Source organism: Schistocerca americana, chromosome 7 (assembly GCF_021461395.2).
Source record: "Schistocerca americana isolate TAMUIC-IGC-003095 chromosome 7, iqSchAmer2.1, whole genome shotgun sequence".
Lineage (NCBI taxonomy): Eukaryota > Metazoa > Arthropoda > Insecta > Orthoptera > Acrididae > Schistocerca > Schistocerca americana.
This window is the reverse complement of record NC_060125.1, coordinates 64,019,199-64,039,882: the sequence shown is the minus strand read 5'-3', so window position 1 is coordinate 64,039,882 and position 20,684 is coordinate 64,019,199. Positions and strand designations below refer to the sequence as shown.

The 20,684-nt window shown below is 39.0% G+C and overlaps 1 protein-coding gene across 1 annotated transcript in view; it reads right to left on the bottom strand.

Annotated features, from left to right (window-relative positions):
* Positions 1-20,684, bottom strand: part of LOC124622703 (cationic amino acid transporter 3-like) — a 162,277-nt gene that overhangs the window by 77,964 nt on the left and 63,629 nt on the right. Inside the window, exon 5 of the mRNA XM_047148493.1 lies at positions 16,828-16,932. Within this exon, the coding sequence (XP_047004449.1) occupies positions 16,828-16,932 (105 nt within the window). The remainder of the gene's footprint in view (positions 1-16,827; positions 16,933-20,684) is intronic.

Below are 20,684 nucleotides of genomic sequence, written 5' to 3'. Positions count from 1 at the left end.
GACAGGTATACACTCGCACACACACACATATCCATCAGCACATACACAGACACAAGCAGGCAAAGAGTTTGGGAAGAGCTGTCAGTCGAGGCGGAAGTAAAGAGGCAAAGATGTTGTTGAAAGACAGGTGAGGTATGAGTGGCGGCAACTTGAAATTAGCGGAGGTTGAGGCCTGGCGGATAACGAGAAGAGAGGATATACTGAAGGGCAAGTTCCCATCTCCGGAGTTCTGACAGGTTGGTGTTAGTGGGAAGTATCCAGATAACCCGGATGGTGTAACACTGTGCCAAGATGTGCTGGCCATGCACTAAGGCATGTTTAGCCACAGGGTGATCCTCATTACCAACAAACACTGTCTGCCTGTGTCCATTCATGCGTATGGACAGTTTGTTGCTGGTCATTCCCACATAGAAAGCTTCACAGTGTAGGCAGGTCAGTTGGTAAATCACGTGGGTGCTTTCACACGTGGCTCTGCCTTTGATCGTGTACACCTTCCGGGTTACAGGACTGGAGTAGGTGCTGGTGGGAGGATACATTGGACAGGTTTTACACCGGGAGCGGTTACAAGGGTAGGAGCCAGAGGGTAGGGAAGGTGGTTTGGGGATTTCATAGGGATGAACTAAGAGTTTACGAAGGTTAAGTGGATGGCGGAAAGACACTCTTGGTGGAGTGGGGAGGATTTCATGAAGGATGGATCTCATTTCAGGGCAGGATTTGAGGAAGTCGTATCCCTGCTGGAGAGCCACATTCAGAGTCTGATCCAGTCCCGGAAAGTATCCTGTCACAAGTGGGGCACTTTTGTGGTTATTCTGTGGGAGGTTCTGGGTTTGAGGGGATGAGGAAGTGGCTCTGGTTATTTGCTTCTGTACCAGGTCGGGAGGGTAGTTGCGGGATGCGAAAGCTGTTTTCAGGTTGTTGGTGTAATGGTTCAGGGATTCCGGACTGGAGCAGATTCATTTGCCACGAAGACCTAGGCTGTAGGAAAGGGACCGTTTGATGTGGAATGGGTGTCAGCTGTCATAATGGAGGTACTGTTGCTTGTTGGTGGGTTTGATGTGGACGGACGTGTGAAGCTGACCATTGGACAGATGGAGGTCAACGTCAAGGAAAGTGGCATAGGATTTGGAGTAGGACCAGGAGTTGAGGTTGGAGAGGAAATTCTGGAGTTCTTCTTCACTGTGAGTCCAGATCATGAAGATGTCATCAATAAATCTGTACCAAACTTTGGGTTGGCAGGCCTGGGTAACCAAGAAGGCTTCCTCTAAGTGACCAATGAATAGGTTGGCATACGAGGGGGCCATCCTGGTACCCATGGCTGTTCCCTTTAATTGTTGGTATGTCTGGCCTTCAAAAGTGAAGAAGTTGTGGGTCAGGATGAAACTGGCTAAGGTAATGAGGAAAGAGGTTTTAGGTAGGGTGGCAGGTGATCGGCGTAAAAGGAAGTGTTCCAACGCAACGAGGCCCTGGACGTGTGGAATATTTGTGCATAAGGAAGTGGCATCAGTGGTTACAAGGATGGTTTCTGGGGGTAACAGATTGGGTAAGGATTCCAGGCGTTCGAGAAAGTGGTTGGTGTCTTTGATGAAGGATGGGAGACTGCATGTAATGGGTTGAAGGTGTTGATCTACGTAGGCAGAGATACGTTCTGTGGGGGCTTGGTAACCAGCTACAATGGGCGGCCGGGAGTTTGATTGAGTTTGTGAATTTTAGGAAGAAGGTAGAAGGTAGGGGTGCTGGGTGTCGGTGGGGTCAGGAGGTTGATGGAGTCAGGGGAAAGGTTTTGTAGGGGGCCTAAGGTTCTGAGGATTCCTTGAAGCTCCGCCTGGACATCAGGAATGGGATTACCTTGGCAAACTTTGTATGTGGTGTTGTCTGAAAGCTGACGCAGTCCCTCAGCCATATACTCTTGACAATCAAGTACCACGGTCGAGGAACCCTTGTCTGCCGGAAGAATGACGATGGATCGGTCAGCCTTCAGATCACGGATAGCTTGGGCTTCAGCAGTGGTGATGTTGGGAGTAGGATTAAGGTTTTTTAAGAAGGATTGAGAAGCAAGGCTGGAAGTCAGAAATTCCTGGAAGGTTTGGAGAGGGTGATTTTGAGGCAGAGGAGGTGCGTCCCGCTGTGACGGAGGACGGAACTGTTCCAGGCAGGGTTCAATTTGGATAGTGTCTTGGGGAGTTGGATCATTAGGAGTAGGATTAGTATCATTTTTCTTCGTGGCAAAGTGATATTTCCAGCAGAGAGTACGAGTGTAGGACAGTAAATCTTTGACGAGGGCTGTTTGGCTGAATCTGGGAGTGGGGCTGAAGGTGAGGCCTTTGGATAGGACAGAGGTTTCGGATTGGGAGAGAGGTTTGGAGGAAAGGTTAACTACTGAATTCGGGTGTTGTGGTTCCAGATTGCGTTTATTGGAATTTTGAGGTTTTGGAGGGAGTGGAGCTGGAAGTGGGAGATTGAGTAGATGGGAGAGACTGGGTTTGTGTGCAATGAGAGGAGGTTGAGGTTTGCTGGAAAGCTTGTGAAGGGTCAGTGAGTTGCCTTTCCGGAGGTGGGAAACCAGGAGATTGGATAGTTTTTTAAGGTGGAGGGTGGCATGCTGTTCTAATTTGCGGTTGGCCTGTAGGAGGATGCTCTGAACAGCCAGTGTGGATGCGGGAGAGGAAAGATTGAGGACTTTTATTAAGGATAGGAATTGATGGGTGTGTTCGTTGGCTGAGTTGATGTGTAGGTGAAGGATTAGGTGGGTGAGGGCAGTGGATTGTTCAGTTTAGAACTGGTATAGGGACTGATGGAAAGAAGGGTTGCAGCCAGAGATGGGAACTTTAAGTGTGAGGCCTTTGGGGGTAATGCCAAATGTCAGACAAGCCTGAGAAAATAAAATATGGGAGCGTAATCTGGCTAGGGCGAAGGCATGTTTGCAGAGGGAATGTAAATAAAACTTATTGGGGTCATTGTGGGGGTGTTGTGAGGGTGACATGGTATTAGAAGGTGGAAAGTGTAACATGAGGCTGAAATGAAAATGAAAAAAAAATATATATGGGGAGAGATAAACGTGAACTAGAAAGCAACTGGAGATCTGGTGTGAAAAAAGGCGAAAAAGTGTTGGTTGAAGCTGGGCTGTGTTGATCCTGTTGTGAACTTGGGTTGGTAGACAACGATGAGCATAAAGGTTAGGTGGTTGTGTTGCTGCCAAAACACGTTAAGTGTGGAGAAATACGGGAAAATTTCGAAAAAACTACGTGTAAATGTATTAAAAGGAGTGGTTTTGTGGTGGCAGATTATGAGAATGAGGCTAACAATTGCCTGACGAAGAAATAATGACGTTAAAACCTGTGGGAAGCGGCTAAAAATGATCAATGATGTGTGAAAAAATGGAAATGGAAATAAATCGAAAGTTATTTGTCTATTATATATATATAATTTTTTTAAGTTTATTTAGTGAACTGTTGGATTATATTTCTTTAGTTTGTCAACATTATATAAACCTTTCTACTGACTAGTATATGAGTCAATTAAATAGTATGCTTTTGGGTGTGGAGTATCCACTATCTTAAATGGTCCTGCATATTTCAGAAAAAATTTCTGCATTTCCTTTTTAAGATTAGAACCATGATGTTCTTCTTTTACCAACACAAGATTGTTTATTTCAAATGTTGGGTTTATTGCTGATGTATTATAATTTTGTAATCTTTTATCAGCTGATATACGCAATTGATTTTCTACTATTTTGTCTAAGTTAGCACTTTCTTCCTGTTGTACCTCTGGCCATTTGAAGTATTTTAATAGTGGTTCCCCTATAAGTTTTCTTCATAATATTTCTATGGGAGACAATCCCATAGACAAATGGGATAGTTCATTCAAAACCATTTGAAATTCTGGCACTAATGTTGCCCAAGTTGTATGTCTTGGTGAACAGTAAGTTCTGCATAAATGTCCTATCTCCCTGATAACTCTTTCTCACAGATTCTATTTTGGATTATATTTTGATATCGTGACATGCCTTATGTTCTCCCAAGTTAGAAACTCTTTAAATGATTGACTCACAAACTGTGAACCATTATCCATTAATAAGCTCTTAGGTTTTCCTACCTCTACAGAATATTTGTGCATACAGTTTATAACTGTCTCTGTTTCAGCTTGTTTAATTGGATATAATGTAATATATTTACACCAACTCTCTAATATAATGTAAATATATCTGACACCTCCCTGACTCGATGATAATGGTCCATAAAAATCCAAAGCCGTTAAATCATGTAAAGTTCTAGGTATTATAGGATACATTGTGTAATGTGTTCCTTTATTATTTTCCTTCACCTTTTCACATGTCCGTAGTAATCTAACAACTTTCTTACCTAAGTGTTTAATACGATATCCTTATTGCAAAATGCCCATAACCTTTACGTATAAACCAAATTAAATAATTTTGTGCACACTCAGGTACACATAATTTCCAATATGATGTATTTGTATTCTCTCTCCAAACCAACACTTGATTTATCACTGTCCAAAGTTTGTCTTTGTGGGTGGTAACTAATTTTTCTCATACTTAAACATTTTAAGATTTAACTCTTCTTTGTCTATTATTCCTTGCCTTATGCGTGTTAGCTAATAAAGCTAACATACATAGTTCGTCTCTTGTATAGCTGATTTTCATAAAATTCATATTAAAAATCATTCCTGGTCCAGCTGTTCTCTGAGAATTACTCATTCCTAATGGCAATCATCATAAAGCATCTGGCACACACTTTAATGTTACCTTGATGTATACTATTTGTATCTGAAACTGTTGTAAAACAATACCCACCTCATGAGCCTCCTATGTAATAAGTGACTTTCCATTAAGAATATCGAGGCTTGGTGATCTTCATAGAGAACGATATCTGAACCCCAAATCAGTGTTTCAAATTTCTTTAAGCTCCATACCACAGCAAGTAATTCTTTCTCTGTTGCTGTATAATTCAGATCACGTTTGTCTAGGCTGTGACCAGCAAAAATAATAGTTTTATGTTCTCGCTCTTCTGGGTCCAATTTCCCTTGAAATATTTCTGCTGCTAGGCCATATTCTGATGCATCTGTTGTGATGCCAAATGGTTCAAAAAGACTCAGATGGTTTAAAATAGGAGCACTGACTAGAGTATCCCTTACTTCCTGGAATGCTTATTCTGCATTTTCATCCCATATCCATTTCGCCTTTTGCTTTGATACCGATAGTAGATACGGATTATTCATGACTTGTCCTTGTATATATCATCTATAAAATCCCACTAATCCTAACAATGAACATAGCTGTTTCACATTCTGCGGATGTGGACAGTCTTTAATCACTCTAATTCCTCTTATTCCAATGAGATGTCCCAAGAATTTTAGTTCCTCTCACCCAAAATGTGATTTAGCAAGCTTGATAGTTATTCTCTAGCTATAGAATTTCTCTGGTGCTCTTGCAAGTAAATCACAATGTTCCTCCCAGGTTTCTGAAACAATCAGTATATCATCTACACAAATCAAGAGCTCTTGTAACAACTTCCTCCATAATGCTTGATCTAATGCCCTTATAAACACTGATACCGTACTGATATGTGTAATCCAAATGGTAAAACTTTAAACTAATATGTCTTTCTGTCATATAGAAATGCAGTATAAGGTCTAGATTCTTTAGCTAATTTTACCTGCCAGTACCCACCCACCAGGTTCAAAGAACTAAAATAATATGCTTTTGCAAAACGAGCACGTAGTCCATCTACGCATATGGGACAACATCTCTCCGGTTCAATGTGACGATTCAACTTTGTCGCGTCTAGTACTAGATGCACACCTCCTGTTGCCTTTCTGACAACTAACAGTGGGTTGTTGTAATGTTTGTACATCTTTCTATAACATTATTATCTAATATTGTATCTATTTCTTCCTGTACTTCCTGTTTTAAATTGATAGGTACAGAGTAAGGTCAACAGAAAAAAGGTCCCTTGCTTTTGATCTTAAAACTACACACATAATCTCCTATATTCACTGGTTTGTCTGGAAATACATCCGAATATCTGCATAATATTCCATATAGCTCTTCCTTTTGAGTAAGGGTTAACAGTTCCAATTCGTAAGCCTTTGCATACAAATCAGCTTTATTTGCAGTTTGTTGTGGATTACTTACATCCTTCTCCATTGAACTCATATTCACTATTAACTGTAAATTATTTCTCCCATTTAGTCCTTGACATCAATCTGTCTTAAACAAGATCTCTTTATTATAGTTATCTAGATTGCACTTAAAAGAAATGCTCTGAAAGTCTTTTACCACTGCATATTTCATTAACCAATCTATTCCAAGTAATACTTGTGTATTTATTTTAGGGACTATTAACATGGTTTGTTCAAAGACCAGTTGATCTATTTCAGATGTAATACTTGTTTCCCATTTCACTACATTGCTCTTAGTACCTGTAATACCTATAATACGTACTCCCGTAACAGGTAACTTATGAAATTCCTTTATTCTTCCACTTAACAGCCATTCCTCCAAAATCATTGATACTTTGCTTCCTGATTCAATGTAAATTTCCACTCCTTTATTTCCTATTCTTTACTGCTTTACCAATAGATAATGCCTACAGGAAAATTAAAGAGACCTTTGGAGAAAACAGAACGACTTGCATGGATAACAAGAGCTCAGATGGAAACCCAGTTCTAAGCAAAGAAGGGAAAGCAGAAAGGTGGAAGGAGTATATAGAGGGTCTATACAAGGGCAATGTTCTTGAGGACAATATTATGGAAATGGAAGAGGATGTAGATGAATATGAAATGGGAGATATGATACTGCGTGAAGAGTTTGACAGAGCACTGAAAGACCTAAGTCGAAACAAGGCCCCAGGACTAGACAACATTCCATTAGAACTACTGATAACCTTGGGAGAGTCAGCCCTGACAAAACTCTACCACCTGGTGAGGAAGATGTATGAGACAGGTGAAATACCCTCAGACTTCAAGAAGAATATAATTCCAATCTCAAAGAAAGCAGGGGTTGACAGATGTGAAAACTACTGAATTATCAGTTTAACAAGCCATGGTTGCAAAATACTAACGCAAATTCTTTACAGACGAATGGAAAAACTTGTAGAAGCCAACCTCGGGAAAGATCAGTTTGGATACTATAGAAATGTTGGAACATGTGAGGCAATACTGACCCTATGACTTATCTTAGGAAATACGTTAAGGAAAGGCAAAAATACATTTGCAGCATTTGTAGACTTAGAGAAAGCTTTTGACAAAGTTGAATGCAATACTCTATTTCAAATTCTGAAGGTGGCAGGGTAAAATACAGGGAGCGAAAGGCTATTTACTATTTGTACAGAAACCAGATGGCAGTTATAAGAGTCGAGGGGCATCAAAGGGAAGCAGTGGTTGGGAAGGGAGTGAGACAGAGTTGTAGCCTTTCCCCAATGTTATTCAAACTGTATATTGGACAAGTAGTAAAGGAAACGAAAGAAAAATTCGGAGTAGGTATTAAAATCCATGGAGAAGAAATAAAAACTTTGAGGTTCGCTGATGCCATTGTAATTCTGTCAGAGACAGCAAAGGACTTGGAAGAGCAGTTGAACAGAATGGATAGTGTCTTGAAAGGAGGATATAAGATGAACATCAACAAAAGCAAAATGAGGATAATGGAATGTAGCCGAATTAAGTCGGGTGATGCTGAGGGAATTAGATTAGGAAATGAGACACCTAAAGTAGTAAAGGAGTTTTGCTATTTGGGGAGCAAAATAACTGATGATGGTCGAAATAGAGAGGATATAAAATGTAGACTGGCAATGGCAAGGAAAGGGTTTCTGAAGAAGAGAAATTTGTTAACATTGAGTATAGATTTAAGTGTCAGGATGTCATTTCTGAAAGTATTTGTATGGAGTGTAGCCATGTATGGAAGTGAAACATGGACGATAAATAGTTTGGATAAGAAGAGAATAGAAGCTTTCGAAATGTGGTGCTACAGAAGAATGCTGAAGATTAGATGGGTAGATCACATAACTAATGAGGAGGCATTGAATAGAATTGGGGAGAAGAGGAGTTTGTGGCACAACTTAACTAGAAGATGGGATCGGTTGGTAGGACATGTTCTGAGGTATCAGGGGATCACCAATTTAGTATTGGAGGGCAGTGTGAAGGGTAAAAATCGTAGAGGGAGACCAAGAGATGAATACACTACGCAGATTCGGAAGGATATAAATGATGAAGAAGCTTGCACAGGATAGAGTAGCGTGGAGAGCTGCATCAAACCAGTCTCAGAACTGAAGACCACAACAACAACAACATTTCCTATTCTTCCGATTACAATTGGTTTGCATTGCATTTTTTTCTAAATTTTCCTCTTCTGCAAGTAACCAATCGTTAATAGGTGATATTTTTCTATAAGTGACCATTTTACTTATATATGGGCCAAGTTTTGTTCTGTGACATCCTGGATTCTGGCCCTTGACACAGGATTTTTCTCGTTTCCTATCCCATTGATCAGTTACTGGTTGGAACTTACTTCAACAATACGCTGATTTGCCCCATGTCATTAATTTGGTATGTATTTTTTTTATGGTTTTGAGGTGTAAACACCTGCGAGTTCATGTTATCTACATCTACATCTGCATGGTTACTGTGCAGTTCACGCTTAAGTTACTGGCAGAGGGTTTATCAAACCATTTTCATATTACTTGTGTACCATTCCACTCTCAAATGGCGCGTGGGAAAAAGGAACACCTAAATCTTTCCATTTGAGCTTTGATTTCTCTTATTTTATTATGTGATCATTTCTCCCTACATAGGTGGGTGTCAAAAAAATATTTACGCATTCAGAAGAGAAAGTTGGTGAGTAAAATTTCATAAGTAGATCTTGCCACAAAGAAAACTGCCTTTGTTTCAGTGACTGCCACCCCAACTCGTGTATCATATCACTCGCACTCTCACCCCTATTTCGTGATAACATGAAACAAGCTGCCCTTCTTTGCACTTTTTTGATGTCCTCCGTCAATCCTACCTGGTAAGGATCCCATACCACACAGTAATATTCCAGCAGAGGCTGGACAGGTGTAATGTAGGCTGTCTCTTTAGTGGGTTTGTCGCATCTTCTAAGTGTTCTGCCAACAATGCACAGTCTTTGTTTCGCCTTCCCCACAATATTATCTATGTGGTCTTTCTGATTTAAGTTGCTCATAATTGTAATTCCTAGGTATTTAGTCGAATTGACAGCCCTTAGATTTGTGTGATTTATCGCATAGCCAAAATTTATCTGATTTCTTTTAGTAGTTAATTTTCACACCATACAGAAATTCTCTCTAGATCATTTTGTAATTGGAACTGATCATCTGATGATTTTACTACATGGTAAATTACAGTCAATCTAATGGGGCTACTCAGATTATCACATAGATCATTTATATAAATCAGGAACAGCAGAGGGCCTATGACACTACCTTGCAGAATGCCAGATATTACTTCTGTTCTACTCGATGATTTACCGTCTATCACTACAAACTGTGACCTCTCTGAGAGGAAATCATGAATCCAGTCACACAACTGAGACAATACTCCATATGCATGCAATATGATTAATAGTTGCTTGTGAGGAACAGTATCAAAAGCCTTCTGGAAACCTAGGAATATCAAATTGATCTGAGATCCCTTGTCGACAGCACTCATTACTTCACGGGAATAAAGAGCTAGCTGTGTTGCACAAGAACAATATTTTCTGAATGCCTGTTGGTTATGTATCAATAAGTCATTTTCTTCAAGGTGATTCATTATGTTCGAGTACAGTATTTGCTCCAAAATCCTACTCCTACTTGAGGTCAGTGATGTGGGTCTGTAATTCAATTGGTTACTCCTATTTCCTTTCTTGAATATTGGTGAGACTTGTGCTACTTTCCACTCTTTAGGAACAGACTTTTTGTCAAGTGAGCGGTTGTATATCATTGCTAAGAGAGGCGCTATTGCGTCTGCATACTCTGAGAGGAACCTGATTGGTATACCATCTGGACACGAACACTTGCCTTTCTTAAGTGATTTGAGTTGTTTCACAACACCTAAGATATCTATTTTTATGTCACTCTTATTAACAGCTGTTCTGGTTTCAAATTCTGGAACATTTACTTTGTCTTCTTTTGTGAAGGAATTATGGAAAATTTTATTTAGTATCTCCGCTTTAGTGGCACCATCATCAGTAACATTTCCATCGCTATTGCGCAGTGACGGTATTGACTGTTTTTTGCCACTGGTGTATTTTACAAAAGACCAGAACCTCTTGGGGTTTTCTACCATATTTTGATACAATATTTCATTGTGGAAACTATTAAAAGCATCTCGCATTGACATCTGCACTAAATTTCGAGCTTCCGTGAAACTTAGCCAGTCTTGGGGATTTTGTGTTCTTCTGAATTTGGCATGCTTTTTTCATTGCTTCTGCAACAGTGTTCTGATGTGTTTTGTGTACCGTGGATCAGTCCCGTCTCTTATTAACTTATGTGATATGAATCTATCTATTGCTGTCAATACCGTTTCTTTGAATTTGAGCCATATATGGTCTACACTTATATAATTAGCTTGGAAGGAATGGAGACTCTCTCTTAGGAAGGCATCAAGTGAATTTTTATCTGCTGTTTTAAACAGTTATATTTTGTGTTTATTTTTAGTGGCTCTGGTTGATATGGTTTCGAGCCTCTCTACAATGACCTTGTGTTCACTAATCCCTGTATCCATCATGACGCTCTCTATTCGATCAGGATTATCTGTGGTTAAGAGGTCAAGTGTGTTTTCACAACCATTTACAATTCGTGTGGGCTCATGAACTAATTGTTCAAAGTAATTCTCAGAGAAAGCATTTAGTACAATTTCAGAAGATGTTTTCTGTCCACCATCGGCTTTGAACATGTATTTTCACCAACAAATCAAGGCTAGATTGAAATCTCCACCAATTGTAACTGTATGAGTGGGGTACTTATTTGTGATGAGATTCAAGTTTTCTTTGAACCGTTCATCTATTATATCATCTGAGTTGGGGGTTGGTAGAAGGTTCCAACTATTATTTTTGTACAGGTGTTGAGTATAACCTCTACCCATAGTAATCTGCAGAACTATGTATTTAAACTTCACTACAAGATAAACTACTACCAATAGACACAAACACACCACAACCTACTTTATTTAATCTATCCTTTCTGAACCCTGTTTGTGCCTCTGTAAAAATTTTGGCAGAATTTATCTCTGGCTTTAGCCAGCTTTCTGTTCCTATAATGATTTCAGCTTCAGTGCTTTCTATCAGGGCTTGAAGCTCTGGTACTTTTCCAACACAGCTACAACAATTTACAACTACAATACTGACTGTTGCTTGGTCAATTCTCCTCATTTCTTTGCCCTGTACCCTTTGAGGCTGGAGCCCTTCTTGATCTTTCCCAAGACTGTTTAACCTAAAAAACTGCATAGTCCATGCCACACAGCCCCTGCTACCCATGTAGCTGCCTCCTGTTTGTAATGGACAGCTGACCTATTTAACAGAACCTGAAACCCCACCACCCTATGTCACAAGTCGAGGAATCTGCAGCTTACATGGTCGCAGAACCATCTGAGCATCTGATTCAGACCCTCCACTCGGTTCTGTACCAAAGGTCCACAATCGATGATGTCGACGATGCTGCAGATGGTGAGCTCTGCCTTCATATCAGTAGCAAGACTGGCAGTCTTTACCAACTCAGATAGCCACTGGGAACCAGAGAGAATCTCTTCCAATCCATAATGACACACATCATTAGTGCTGACATGAGCCACCACCTGCAGTTGGCTGCACCCTGTACCCTTCATGGCATCTGGAAGAACCCTTTCCACATCTTGGATGACTTCCCCCTGGTATGCACACAGAGTGCACATTGGCTTTCTTCTCATTCTTAGCTGCCAGATCCCTAAGGGGCTCCATCACCCAGCTAACATTGGAGTTCCCAATGACAAGTAATCCCACCCTCTTCACTTGTCCAGACCTCTCAGACTTGTTATCAGTCTGAATTCTTCCCCTTCTATGGTTATTGTGATTTAGAGCATTATCCATGCTGTGAACAGTTTCATTACTGCTTACTCTACAATAATTGGATTCCTTCATCCGCGGCAAGGAATTTGGAAAGGATTTGTTATTCCTATTCCCTGTATTTTGGTCATTCACTGAATAATTTTCATTTCTTTCAGTATACAGTGTGTCTAAGCCTTCAATAAATGTTAATAACTCATTCACGGTTTTCCACCCTCTATACAATATTCCTTGTTGAGTGTGGTATGGTAAATGTCTAATGAGTACTTTTACCAAGTGTATTTCATCTTTTGGATCATCTAAGTACTTCAATTTTGTCAAATGCCATCCTATGTACTTTTTGTACATACCCCATTAATTATTGTATGGAGTAGTGTCTAATAACTTAAAGATTAATTTTTCCTGAGTACTTGAAGACCAGTACTTCCTCTTAAAGGTTTCCTCAAAATATTTCCAAGACACAGGTTCTTCTGCATGAGCATTTCCCCATTCTGCCACATCTCCCATTAAATATCCTAATGTGAAATCAATTTTCTTTAAGTCATCCCAATTTTTAGGTAAATATCTGGCAAAGACTCGTAAAAAATAGATTGGGTGTACATCACCATCTGGTTTATACTTTGGAAATTGCTTTGCTAAATTAAACCCATTACCTATAGATAAACACTCTATTACATCTTTAATCACTCTTGTCATAGTTTCAGGTTTACTATTTTCTAATTTCTTTTTATTATTATCTATTGCTTTCCATATTCTATCAAGTTCTTGATTACTGTTAATTGTACCTTCCCCAGAAGTGATTTTGACATTATTTATTTCTGTTTTGTCTTTTACTTCTTTTTCTATGAATAACTGTAAATGTTTTTCCAAATGTTTTATAGCATCAGGTGGCTCTGTTACAGAATTTTCCTGTATGGATGTGATAAACTTATTTGTGTCTGAAATACTAGCTCATACCCCTTGGAATTGGGAATTCACATTATCTACATAGCCTGTCCACTGTCAAGTTGTTAATCTGTGTACAATTTCCTGTAAATGATTTGTTAACACTTGTTTAGCTACTTGTTGCACTTCTATTGGCACTGATTCTTGTAATTCATTTACTCTGGAATTTATTTCTGTTATTTTAATGTTTTGATCATTAATTTGTGCATTGAAGCTAGATTCTAAGTTAGCTTTAACATCTTGTATTTTATGGTTGAGTATGTCATCGACTGATTCACTAACTTGTTCCTTAATGGACTCAACTAATTCTACTTGTTCCACTCTCCATCCTTCCCTATCCTTCTCTGCTTGTTCTTTAATTATACCTTCTAGTATTGCCTTATCCTTCTCTGCTTGTTCTTTAATTATGCCTTCTAGTATTGATCTTAATTCCTTGTTTTGCATTCCCACCTTTCTTATGATAGGCATACACTATTTATTACCAGTCAACAATTTTAATTTTGAACCCTATACTCACAGAAATGTGTGTATTTTTTTAAATGTTCACGGCTCACTCTTCTGCGGAACTGTGAACTGCATGCTGGTCATAGAACAGCCGAGGTGGCGCTGAAGTTGAAGCCGACGTCTGTTCTCGTGCTGTGTGCTGCCACTGACTGGACAATACAGCACCCCATACTCACATAACTGCTCACCGCTCTGCATTGATAACTCCCACCAGATCTACATCTGCTGTATGTATTATCCCGTCGAAACAATTTTGTTAAGTTTTGAACTAATTCTGTGCACTCACTGCTTGTAATATGGGTGCACTTTCTGCTGCCACTGTCTTCTTCTATTTTTTTCTGTTTCAGATATCCAACAGTAAATTATAGTTTACATTTATTATGTGTTTACTAATATTTCTCAGACAGTTCGTTCGAAAGAAGCTCTGAAATATTTTTGATTTCTTGTCACGTGCATTATAAGGCACTATTGCTGATTGCTGGTTGCTGGGGGCAACTTCTCTGTCTTCTATTCTTTGGAGTCATAATTATGACTCAAATAAATTTTCTGCACTTACTTGCAGGTGCATTCTCCATTCACATTTTCCAGGGTCGCCACATGGGGTGTATTTTTCCCTCTTCTCCGGCTGATGTATATTTTGTAGGGTTTGTGGTGGGTCCTATACCTGCACTAGTGCAAAGTCGCACCCCATGCCAATATAACTGGGGAATATTTTGCCGACCCTAATACACCGCCAGATGATAGTAGTATTACCTTTATCCTCTCTTCTCAGAGTAATTGTTTCGTGGTCTGGATCCTTCCGTACCACCTCCCTGTTGATCCAACTGTGGTGAAGATTTCTGGAATGCTTCTGCAAGTTCTCTCTACTGCGCTACTAAATAAACAGCCACTCATCTCACAAACAGGGGTATATTTTGCCCAACATTTTCACTATTTTTTTTTTAACAACACAACAAACAATTGCTACGGTAATATCACTCTCTTGAGTACATTCAAAAACGTCTGTATATGCATGCTTTAGGGCCTGAGAGAGAAACCCAGATAAACAAGTACTGCTGTTCAATTGTTCATTGTGCCCTTGTTGGTGTGTCATTTACTCCATGGCTCTCGAACTAAGACACTTGCTGTACCATGACACAAATGACTCCCGGATGACCAGTGGTTGTAATACCATTTTTACTGGTCCCCTTCTCGCCAGCTCCACCACTGCTCCACATTCACTGCATACAAGAAAGGAAAACACACAGTTTCCCTTTCCTACTTCATTTATCCTTATTCAACTTACTCACAAGCATCTCTTGTCGATGGCTTTCCAATGGTGTGTTGGGATGTTTACAAATTTCCCGAAACACTGCAACTTCCTGTAGATTCTCTGCCTGGGCTGCTTGAGTTCACGCCTTTGGTAATTTGAAAGGTTATGTGGTTTCTGCATGAGAGAGCACCATCCCAATTCCACATTACAGTTTTGCAGACACGTCAACAACATCATCCTCAGATGCTGGGTAGGACATGGAGGCCCTGTAGCATAACCTGTTAGATCACTGGACTTAAGCCCCCTGGATTTTTACCTCTGGGGGCATCTGATAAGCATTACGTATGCTGAACCAGATCCTTTTGTGCAGATCCTTCAACAGCATGTTCACAACTCCTATGACACTATTCAGAGCGATGTTGGAACATACAAAAGAGTGTGGCAATCCATGATGTGATGCGTGAATACATGTGCTGCATCATGCTGAGGTAACTTTGAACATCTTTTGTCATGCGGTTGTGATGCAGCTCTGTACTGTGTTCTGGGATAATTTATTGTCATTGCACACACACCATCCATTTCTCGACACATGTTCATAGGACTTTAAACTCCCTGCAGTTTGTCAGTTTTATTAATGTTCACCCTGTGTTTGTATTTTTTTGATCAGTATGATTTATGCCCATCCATCTTCAAGGCTGACATTCGTAAAGACTCAATTCAATGAGCTGTGGATGAAGCAAGACCAACAGGCATTACATGCATTGAGTATAAATAATAGTGAATTGAAAATGGCTAGCTTCTAGCAGAAATCTAGATCAGCCAATAAAATTTAAAAAGGATGACTAATCATTTAAATTTATGATTTACAATAATAAATCAGTTGAGAGGACACATTCTGCGACATCAAGGGATCACCAGTTTAGTATTAGAGGCAAACCAAGAGCTGAATACAGTAAGCATATTCAAAAGGATGTAAGTTGCAGTTGTTATGCAGTGATGAAGAGGCTTGCACAGGGTAGAGTAGCTTGGACAGCTTCATCAAACTAATCTTTAGATTGAAGACCACAACAACATTTGTTCTTTTCTAATGCATGTCTTAAATCTTTATTGTAAATCATGTTCCCTCTGAATTTTTTACATTCATGCACTTGTTTCCTTATCTCTTTGCCTGTACAGTTATCAAGAAATGGATGCTTGTTCATGACAAATTGCAGTATATACTAATGTTTCTGTGGTGCCTTCTGTCCTGGTATAGTTGATCATTTTAATATTTACAACTACTTCGTGAAATTTATTATTGCCATTTTACTATCACTTCCAAGTTTTGTAATACATATCAGACAGAGAAAGGAATGGAACAATGGAAAGTTCAGGTAGGAATCTCAACAATTTTATGAAAAGGATAGAGTGCTACTCACAGTAAAGATGACATGCTTAGTTGCAGAAAGACACAACAAAAAGAATGTTACACATTTAGCTTTCAATCAAAGTGCTCTTCAGAAAAAGAAAGCACACACATATATTCACACAAGACATCACATCTCATGCACACATGATGTCTACCTCTGGCTGCTCCATCTGGAGTGCATTCTGGCTTGAGTGGCCATAGATACCAGTCATGTGTGTATGAGGTGCACTTGCTTCTGTGAATGTGTGTGTGTGTTTTCTGTTCTGATGAAGACTTTTGCTGAGATCTAAATGTGTAAAAGTCTTTACATTGTGCCTGTCTGGAACTCAATGTGAGAAAGAAATGAACCTGAAAGATAAATTGCAACGTATCTTTCAATAACTTTAGAATTTTCTTTTAATAATGCCCATCCATATTCAGCTTTGGTTAGCATGAAAATGTGAAGGAAATATTGTGAACATACTACTGCAACGATTGTATGGTTTCAGCAATGTATCTTCTGTTATTTATTTTAATTAATACGTCTTGACTTAGAAACAATGCAATCAGACAATGAAATAAAAGAACATTGCAAAAGAGAAAAGTTTACCATTGCACAGACAAGTGCAAAAGTTCCTCTTAACAAAAATTATCATCATAATACAAGAATTTGTTAGTAGCATTACATACCTTGCAGGCTACCTGCTATGATGATAAATAATAAAACTGCAAAATTGATTGCAGCGGTGATGTTCATTATGGACGAGAATATCTTCACACAAAATGCAAGAACAACTGCAACAGATTAAGGTATCTTTAGTCATCTATTGTTTTTAATATAATGGAAGGAAACATTCCACGTGGGAAAAAATTATATATAAAAACAAAGATGAGGTGACTTACCGAACAAAAGCGCTGGCAGGTCGATAGACACACAAACAAACACAAACATACACACAAAATTCAAGCTTTCGCAACAAACTGTTGCCTCATCAGGAAAGAGGGAAGGAGAGGGGAAGACGAAAGGAAGTGGGTTTTAAGGGAGAGGGTAAGGAGTCATTGCAATCCCGGGAGCGGAAAGACTTACCTTAGGGGGAAAAAAGGACAGGTATACACTCGCACACACGCACATATCCATCCACACATACAGACACAAGCAGACATATTTAAAGACCAAAATATGGTCTTTAAATATGTCTGCTTGTGTCTGTATGTGTGGATGGATATGTGCGTGTGTGCGAGTGTATACCTGTCCTTTTTTCCCCCTAAGGTAAGTCTTTCCGCTCCCGGGATTGGAATGACTCCTTACCCTCTCCCTTAAAACCCACTTCCTTTCGTCTTCCCCTCTCCTTCCCTCTTTCCTGATGAGGCAACAGTTTGTTGCGAAAGCTTGAATTTTGTGTGTATGTTTGTGTTTGTTTGTGTGTCTATCGACCTGCCAGCGCTTTTGTTCGGTAAGTCACCTCATCTATTGTTTTTTGTATATGTGAGAAAGTATTTTAACTTTTGTGCTTATTTTATGACTACTGCAAAGCAAATGTGTGGCTGACTTTTTTCTTCAAAAAATACCAATATACTCAAGGAAAATTGAACTACCAGTAGGAGATAAACTGCAACTGTTTCATATAACTAAAGAAGCATCAGATTATGTCTTCAGAGTAATGGCTTTTCCACTAACTTACTGTTAAATGTAGCTGGAATAAGAATCATTAGTATTAAGCTGTTCAGTGATAGATTATTGTACAGATTAAGTTTCTAGGAGTTCTTCCCTTTTGTTAATGTACACCTTAACTCTTCCCTCACCCCTGAAAGTCCTTAATCTTTTTGGAATCTATGGAACATGATGAATGAATGAACACTCCTTTTTCCATCATCCTCTCTCACCCACTTGCATTTTGCACTCCACTCCTGTTTTGACATTTAACTCTATTTTTTCCATTTCTCTTTATTCTCTCACACTCTACCTTCCTCAGTTTTATGCTTGTGGCTAACACTAATCTGCATTTTGCCTTTGCCTCTGACACTCATCTCTCTCTTTCTTTCTTATATCCATCTATACTCAATTCCTCTATGTTTTTGTGTGGATGGAAACACCTTTGTGTGCATGTGGAGGGAGGGGGACTGTAAGGGACACACATGTAAACTCTATAAAATTTATAAATACACATTGGAGTAATGTGTCTCTTGTTTATCTCTGTTTATCAGTTCCTGGTAACTTCCCAGAATGACTCCAACCATTATTTCAATTTCACTGCAGCAATTTTAATATGTTTTTTAATGGCAAACTTATCACTGGATGACACCTGAATGGACATATCAAATGTGGCAGGTGAAAAAGTGTAAAGATATGGTTTTTGCAAGTGGAGTCCCAATCTTTTGCCACAAATATTAACAATGATATGGCAAAATATCATTACATTTTGGGGTCACTTGATAGTGAAGTTGCTAAGCTGATTTCACATTTCATGTGCAAACCATTATCAACTTCTCCATATACAGACTTAAAAATCTATTACCACAGAATTTTAAGAACGAGAGTCACTCAAAGTTAAAAAATTGCTAATCAAAGTAGAACCATGAGACAAAAAGCCATCTGATTTGCTCTGAGAGATGTGTGCTCTTGCTGGAATGTGAGAAACTGATGATTTTTTGAACTATATGTCTTCAACGACTACCAACTAACAGGCAATCTGTGCTAGCATCTAGTTGAGATGTAAATCTCAAAGAAAATGGCTTCTATCTCTGATAAAATAGTAGAGATTACAACATACAGTCAATTTGTATTCGGTATGGAAACTGTATCATCTCCACCTCAAGATAACAGACTTTCCCATCTATAAAGGTGACTTTTGGAACTAATGATCCATTTTTAGAAATTACTAACTGAGACATGATCAAGAAGCAGATTGAAATCACTGCAGCTTGCACAGAAACGTTCTGTGTGCTGGTATTATAAATTCAAACAGAATGCAAAGAAACTTCATGTTTATTTATTTCTCAGTAGTGTGTAAATGACCAGAGGGAAAACTAGCATGCTGTTCACTTGGTGGGGCAAGAATGAAGAGGCTAAATTATCTTGACACCTAGTCATAATGGATCACAACGCATGTTTTCAATTTTTGGTTGATTCTGGAGTAGCAACAGTATTAGATCACAGAATGTTCAGAAAAGGTGATGGTTTGGTGTTTTCAATTGATCCACAGCATAAATATTGAGACTTGCTAACGAGATATCCTATTATTCTCATGGAGAAATGTAATTATGATTTTCCTCCTGTTAATATGCAACAGTTACAACAACAGGACCTCCAAGGCATGCATAAACTGACACTGATAACCAAAATAATTAGCACAAGCAAGACTTGAATTTGGGAGATGATCAGTCTTGGCATATGTTGTCTTTTTAAAAGCTCCTGGTCTACTCCTCTCCACTTCCTTCCAAAGAAAGATGGAACTTGGGATCCCTGTGGAGATCATGGAGGTTTAAATGTGGTCACATTGTCAGACCACTATCCAGTACTGCATTTACAAGATGTGAACTGTCAGTTCTCCAACATAAAGATATTCTTTAAATTGACCTTATTGAAGCTTGTCGCCCCATTCCCATTGTGACACAAGATGTGCCTAAAACAACTGTTACCACAACATCTGGACTTTTTGAATTTTTTAAGATGCTATATAGTCTATTCAATGTAGCACAAACATTCCAGTGACTTATTTGTAGCATTTTGAATGATTTGACTTTCGTGGATTCCTGTTTAGATGACATTCTTGTTGCTGCAGCATCGGATGGAGAACATGTAATGCATCTGCAATAGTTTCTTAAATGGCTGGGTAATATCATCTTAACATTAATTTGGGAAAATACATTTTTGGAGAGAAAGAGAGCTCATTCTTGGGTTATTGTGTGTAGCATCAAGGAATTTCACCACCGTAAGAAAAAGTGAAAATAATGAAGGTCTTCCTTCATCCTAAAACAACAGTAGAACTATATCGTTTTCCAGGACCGGTGAATGTCTGCAGATGTGTACTACCACACCTGCAACCAGCCCAAGATGCTGGAGTTGGCAGTCATGTGAGCACGAGGTGTGCTTGCTTATGTTAAGATTGGTGTGTGTGTCTCTCTTTTACTGATGAAGGCTGTGGCTAAAAGCTTTACATAAGATCTTTTAATTGTGCCTGTCTGCAACTTAATGTGTCTTCTGTTTGGTAAATAGCAATCTACCTTTTCCTACATTGTTGACACTTCACATTTGTTGAGTGAGCAAGAAGTTTTGCAAGCTCAAGAAGAAGAAATTGCTCAGTTGAGTTACTGAGCAATTTCTTCTTCATGAGCTAACAAAACTTCTTGTTCACTCAACAAACATGACATATTTGTTGCAGAATTACAGCAAACTGTGACACCTAAGAAGAACATGCTTGAAATTATGTCAATGGAATCACATTGGATCAGCCTTTCATGACAACATTTGTTACATTAGCTAATGTTTCTTTCAATAAAATTCTATAAATTGGTAACAGAAAGCAGCACCATTTGAGGAGCAGGTC